The sequence below is a fragment of the Ixodes scapularis genome, unplaced genomic scaffold, assembly GCF_016920785.2.
Source record: "Ixodes scapularis isolate PalLabHiFi unplaced genomic scaffold, ASM1692078v2 PGA_scaffold3__209_contigs__length_174095766, whole genome shotgun sequence".
Taxonomy (NCBI): domain Eukaryota; kingdom Metazoa; phylum Arthropoda; class Arachnida; order Ixodida; family Ixodidae; genus Ixodes; species Ixodes scapularis.
Window position 1 is genome coordinate 91661361 of NW_024609868.1, and position 6931 is coordinate 91668291.

Below are 6931 nucleotides of genomic sequence, written 5' to 3' on the forward strand. Positions count from 1 at the left end.
GCGGGTGCGTCTTCTCGTATTCGGTATTCCTCTTTTGCGCCGGCCATGGCCAACTGTATTCTGCGTGTTAGGTCTTCTGTGCTGCTCTCTCCTAGCAGCATTCGGAACCTATCCCATCTAATAAAGTGAACCTTCTTTCTCGCACCCTCGCTGATGTGCAATTTGATACTGATTGGAAGGTGGTCGCTTCCCATGGGGTCCGGCTTTGTGTGCCAGGTCACCCTTAGGTTCCTGGTTGTCCATGTTAAGTCCGGTGTTGTATCCGCTTCCCTTGGGTTGAGTCCTAGTCTGGTTGGTGAATCCGGCTCATTCCTGAGAAGAAGCCCTAGCTGTTTACACTTGCTGTTGAGGCTTTTCCGCGTTGGTTTTCTCGCTTATATCCCCATGTTGTGTGTTGGACATTGAAATCGCCGGCCACCAGCGTAGGAATATTGCCGTGTTTCACGTCATCTAACCATGACATGTCATTCCCTTCCCGTCTGTGCGGTCTGATATAGGTATTAAATATTCTACATTCCTTACCCCCTATTCGTACTTTGACACCCACAACTTCCTGCGTGTTGTTGCAGAGGTGTTGCGTCATGAGTTGTGCCTGGGAGATGTCCTTACTTACCAGCGTTGCTACTGTAGGTATGGGTTTCTCTGGTGTATCACGGTCGGTGTTGGTGGCGGTTTGCGTATAGGTGTTGTAACCCCTAATTTTGATCGAGTCTGTTTTTGTTTCTTGAAGCAGGATCATAAGCGGTTTGTTGTCACCCATTTTGTCCAGTCTTTCCTTGAATTCTGCTTGCTTTTGTCGGAAGGTTCGGCAATTCCACTGTAAGACCCATGGCGTCTTTTTACTTTTAGACCTTTGCGTGCGGGTCCTATTTATTTCTTGGTCGGTTCATAGCATTGAGGGCCTGCGGAATGCAGTCCAGTGTATTTTCCATTTTTCTGACTCTTTGATCCAGTGACGCCATTTTCTGCGTGACGCTGCTGTTCTGTAGCATTTGTGTCGCCATCGCAGTCGGATCGTCGTTATATAGAGTTGTCTCAATTGACGCCGGATCGGGTGCTTGCCTGTTTGGTCCTAGCCTGAGGGGAGTAGCCCAGGCCCCTGTTTGAGGCTTGGAACTGTCTTCAGTCCCACGGTTCGATGCTCTCGGTGGTGGTGGAGGGCCGTTCAAAAAGGGCCTTGGTGTTAGGAATTTTCTCGGCTGTGGGCGCCTTGCCGGTATCTGTCTTTTGGGGCAATTGTTGCTAGTTGCAACGTGTGGGTCCCCGCAGTGGAAACATTTCGGCAGCAATTCGCATCCTTCTGCGTCTCCATGAATGTGTCCACAGTTGCCGCATCTTTTTGTGCCGTGGGGGCACACATCGAACTTATGACCAATGCGGTGGCATGAGTAGCATACTACCGGTCTGAGTCTGTACTCCATTACATTGAACACTTCACATAGGAAACGCACATGCTTCGGAATTTTCTCACCTTCGAAAGTGATCAGTACCGTCTTTCCGGAACTTCCTATGATCCTAGCTGTCACAATGTTGTTTGTGCGACAGTCTAATCCCTCCATCAGTGATTCTGGTGTTTCATTCAGGTTTTCGCCATGCAGGTATATAACTCGCCTCACTTGGTTGCTGGAGATGGCCATGTACGGTTTCATCTCATACTTTTTCTCCGCTTTTTCTACCGCTCCAATGTTGAGTAGCTTGCTCGTTAGCCGAGGGTTTCTGGTGGTGATTGCGATAGTATTCGACTTCTCGTTGAGGTGCACTGTGAAACCGTCCATGTTCTGGATGCCGGCTTTCTCCATCGTCCGGTAGATGTCTCGTCCGGTGAAGGCGTGAACCTTCTCCTTGCAGGTAGGTGTCAGCACCACTGTCTGAGTTGGGGACCTCCTTGTATCTGCAAGGGCTTCTCTTTGTTTTGTAGGCAAAGTGCTGTGTTTGCAAGAATGCGATAGTAGTAGTGGCCATTCTTCATTGTCATCTTTCTGGCTCGCGTCATTTGTACATGCTGTATTTGTTTCTTGTGTACTATCGGGGAAAAATGAAATGCGAACAGAGGAGCGCGTGGCTCGCGGTACAGGCTGCGCCGCCTGGAAGTGAGCCTAGGGACGAGGGTGCGTGGCCTACTTCGATGTGTTCACGCCCCTCGATTGGCGCTCCCCCAGCTTCGGCAGTGCGCCTCTCAGTGCGCTATCTTTGCCGGCGAGTCCGGCCGGCGAGCTTCTTTGCACCGCACGCGCTGAGCCAGCAAAGATAGCGGTGATAGCTTTCAGCGCACCAAGAGGCGCACTGCTGAAGCTTGGGGAGCGCAGAGGGAGGGGCGTGAACACGTCGGAGTAGGCCACGCACCCTCGCTCCGAGGATCACTTCCAGGCGGCGCCGCCTGTACCGCGAGCCACGCGCTCCTCTGTTCGCATTTCATTTTTCCCCAATAGTACCTGCCTCCGTCTGCTTCTGCCGCACAGTGGAAGACAGGTTGCGGTTCAAAAGAAACTCTTCGAACTCGTTCTTATGATTCGAGTACTCCTGAAACGAATCCTTTTGCGTGAGCACCTGTACTAGGAGCTCCTTGTTCTTCATGAATTCTTCAATTGTCTCACGTTGCTTCGTACAGTCCGTTAAAAACTGACTCTCTTGTTGGGACATCTGATGGTAAATGAGCTGACCTGTAACGGCTGGTGGACCGCTGTTGCCTTGAGAATGACTCACGAGAGTCGGATAAGGGTTCGCCGTCGTCTGGCTCATGGCATGAGTCCTTGCACCAAGGAGCTTGCCACTTGGTGTTTTCACTATGGTCCCGGGAAAATCTGGGGGATCATTGCCTCGAGGCTCCGGATAGGCATATGAGTCTTCAGTTTGCCGGTCCAGGGCTCCAAGCTGCGGCCCCTTGCCGGGGCTGCCTTCTTTTGCGCCAAGATTTGCGCAAATTATTGAACTAGTTAGAAGAGCGATAGGAAATGGGTGCTTTGTATTCCAATCGTCGTCGTCTTCCGTTTTGATCTGGATGAGAATCGTACCGGCGTGCGGTCGTGTAGCACTATTGCGTGATGCACGTTAAAGACCCCAGGCTAGCAGTTGTACTGCACTGGCTAAATTTCTTATCTACATCTGGGAGACTCGTCGCCCGTTGAGGCAGACCAAGTCCTAGGCTGTATAAACATGCACACGACCATATTTTTTTTCGGTCGAGCAGCCAAGCCCATCCAGTAGTAATGAGCGGGGCCAGAGCATGGAGGTAAAAAGCTTCTGGAGGCGAAATGACGCTGTGGAGAGGGACACGCTTCCAACGATGACAAAAACCAAGAGACGCTATTGGTCGAAAAGGAGAGCTGACATGGCGCCAACCCCTTTTCGTCCAATAGCGTCTCATGGTTTTGCTCATCACAGGAACGTGTATTGGCTCTCACTTTCACCCAGATCTAGTCTACAACGCCTACACACACACCTCTCCAAAGCGTCATGTCACCTCCAGAAGCTTCCTACCTCGGTGGGCTAGAGTGACTCTAAGCCAACGTTACCAGATTACGTCATCAGTTTAAATCCCGCGGAGGGCGGTACCCCCCGCCCCCCCCCCCCCCTCACTCACTTCAGTTCGCCTCCCATAAAGCCCCTCGATAAAGCCTCCCATCGTTCGAAGCGCCATCTAGATGTTTGTTTCATGACTGAGCGTTCTTTAGAGCAAACTTGAAACACCATCTAGACGCCGTGCTTCGAAACGTACGTATCCCATAGAATACACTGTGTTATGTTGCTAGTTAAGCTGAGGAGGATGGTTTAAGCAAACTGTTTAATAAATACATACGGGATCAAAGCGGCAGCTATGGCGTTTGCTCGTCAGTCCCAAACGCAACAGCGCGTGCCACTTCCTGCGAGCGTGCTCACTGGATGTCCTCTTCTTCTAAGATCAGAAAGCCTCATGACATCATAACATGCCCCCCTTCTTTTTTTTTTTGAAGATAACGCAGTGCGATCGCGGCACTTGTCAGTCTCTGTGTCATAGCGGCTTCACCACGACGCGTCGACGTCTTGTTTTTTTGTTGTTTTTTTTTTGTTATCCTGTTGACCTTGTAGACGTGGAAATGTGTTCAAGTCATTCGCCATTTGAAACTGTATGGACATTGTCTTCTGGAGCTTCGTTTTAGACTGTAGGGAAATAGTTTTCAGCAGCTGTATTCGTTTCTGCTGTTCCATGTGCTTCTTTGGTGTGGTACCGGCTGCGCCTGTAAGTCCGCAATGTGTTTCTGCTGCTGCTTGTTCTGGTTCCATTTGTTCTCCTCGGCACGAGACTGTTTCAAAAAGGGCTCGTATTGCCGGGAGAGTTCCTCTATCTCGACTCGGCTTGCTGGTGCCTCCAAAGTTCTCGCTGTACCCCCAGTGCCCTCGGTGACATGTTCCATCGAGGCCTCCACTTTTTGGTTTGGCGCCTGTACCAACCGTTCTTCAGCCTTGAGATGCTTGTCCTTGAGGAGGCGAAAGTGCTCTTGCAACTGCTGGTTTGCTTGCCACAGCTCTTGCAGCTCCTGCATGATCTTTTGTCCCACTGCGCCCTGCTGCTCCTCGAAGACTGCGAGAGCTCGTCTGGCTGTTGCCCACTCTTCTGTGAGCTGAGCGCACCTGTCCTCCAAACTGCGTTTCTCTTGGGCTGCCGCGTGAAACTCTTCCTGCAGGTTCCTGTGTCTGTATACAATGTGGTTATACTTGTCCAACAGCTGGGAGTGGTCTGTCTTCAGCGCTGATAGTGCTGCCTCACACTTAGCCGCTTCGTCCAGCGCAGTGCAGTGCTCGTTCTCCATCTCCTTGGTGGCCTTGACGTGCTGCTCGCGCTGAGTCTTCAACTCCTCCTCGAGGCAATGTCGTGCCTGTTTTAAGTTCTCAGCTAGCTGTTGAAAATGTTTGTTGTCGCTGACGAGCATTTTAGCTTGCTCCTCCAGGCAGGAAAGTTCTGACCACAAAATGTTGGCTTCGCTTTCTAGCTTTCCGTTGCGTTTTAGGAGGCTGCTGGCTTTCCCGTCTAACCTCTCGCACTTTGTTTCTGCATTCTCGGTAAAGGAGCTTCCGTCTGCTTCCGTTTGCGACGAATTGTTACACTTAACAGCATTCTCTCTCTCTCTCTCTCTCAAAGTCTCCGCCACCTTTTCGTGTCTCTGCTGCCAGAGGCGACTTTCATTAGACACGCATCTGATTTTTTCACTCGCATCTTCACAAGATGATTTCCACTGCTGACTTTCTTGAGCGAGGAGCTCGTTCCTAACTGTCAAGGATGTGACCCGTTCCTGAAGAACTGCCAGCATACGGTTCAAGTCTTCCAGCTGACTTGCTTCACGAGACACTGCAGCTTCTGACGACTGCTTGGTGTGCTCGATGATGCCCCGGACAAATGCTTCGATGATGCCCCGGACAAATGCCCCGAGATCTTGTAACGGCCACTTGTACCGGTCCTTTAAGTACTGATAGTTTTGCTGAAGTAGATTAAACTGCTCCTCTTTTTTAGCAAGCTGGTCTTCCAGGGCCTCTCTCTTGCGTTTTGCGATGTTCAGCAGCTTCTTGAGGTACTGAAGGGCACTGAACTCTCGTTGTTCGGAATCATTCTGAACTAGCGGCAAGTCCTCGCCACAGTCTTGAAGAAGGACATCTTGTAAGATGCAGTATTCGGCAGAAAACCTTTCGAGCTCAAGCTGAGATGCTTCAAACTTCTCCTTCAGGGTGTTCGCTTCCTCCACCTTGGCATCTACAAGCTCCAGCTGCTTTGACAAATCCCCACTTAGAGAAACTAACTGGACTTTCAATGCTTCAGACTCCTGATACTTGGCACGAGAAAATTCTGCTTGCTGCGCTTGCATCTTCCCCAGGAGAGCCGAAGCTGCCTTGCACTCGCGTTGAAGGGCCTGCTCACGGCCAAAGCTCGCTTCGATATTTCTCTCGTTCTCCAAAGACATTCGCTGCATTTCTGCCTTTGCCAACACCAACTCTGAAATCATGCCTTGTCCCTCTTCTGGGCGAGGTGCCAGCATGCCCTTTTTTTTCTTTGACCGCCTCTCCAGCTCTGTCCCAGTTTGCGCAAACTTGGTTGCTTTGGTCGATGGAAGAGGCCCAATTGCTATGCCTCCCAAATGGATTGTTTCATTGCGGTCATTGTTCATGGATGAGTTGGAAGTTTCTTCTACTGCAGAAACACGTCGATACCCGTAGGTTTTCTGTTGTGTCTGGTTGCACATTCGGAAAAAATGTCCAAAATTTCCACATGAAAGGCAATGCTTTCCGTAAGCTGGGCAGTTTCGGGGTTGATGGTAAGTACCACATCTCGAACATGAAATTTGCTGTCGGTTGCTGGATTGGTCTTTTTGTGGTCCGGATGGTCGGTAACTGCGTTGCGCTGTTCTGAAGCTAGATGGCTGACGATAGAGTCCATCAACTCTAACTTCGTCTTCAGTTTTTTGAATATCATTCACGTGTTTTTCTGAGATTTCAGCTGCTTTACAGGTTGAAATGATTTTGTCTAGGGTTAGACTCGGTTCACGAAACAACCGTTCGCGCAAAGCCACGTCTCGTATCCCAATGATGATACGATCACAGATGAGCCTGTTTTCTTGAGCTCCGTAGTCACATTACTGAGCCTGCAGTTTTAGCTCAGTTACAAATTCGTCAATGGTTTGTTCTTGCTTTTGGCACATTGTGTTAAAAATGGCTGTTGCTTGTGTCACGCTTTTGTAAGGTGCATACAGTTTATCAAATTCGTGCAGTATGCAATCTACTGCATTCCCTCTTTGCCCGCTTTGACCATCTCCTGTTGGTTGCAGAGAAAAGGTTTGCGTAATTCGTCTTGCCTGAGGTCCAAGGCAGTGGAACAGAAAAGCTTTCCGAGTTGAGATAGGCTTCGATACATATTCACAGGCTGCCTCGAAGATAAGGTACGATGATTTCCACTCATCCCATGCTC

General features: G+C 50.1%; 1 protein-coding gene across 1 annotated transcript; it reads right to left on the reverse strand.

The window, feature by feature from the left end:
- Positions 1-4154: 4154 nt before the first annotated feature.
- LOC120847469 (centrosomal protein of 83 kDa-like) lies at positions 4155-5972 on the reverse strand. Its single transcript, XM_040219249.1, has one exon. The coding sequence runs from the start codon at positions 5970-5972 to the stop codon at positions 4155-4157; it is 1818 nt and encodes a 605-aa protein (XP_040075183.1).
- Between the last annotated feature and the right edge of the window lie 959 nt (positions 5973-6931).

Coding starts and splice junctions, on each gene's coding strand:
- LOC120847469 (XM_040219249.1), bottom strand. CDS start 5,972: ATGATTTCAGAGTTGGTGTTGGCAAAGGCAGAAATGCAGCGAATGTCT.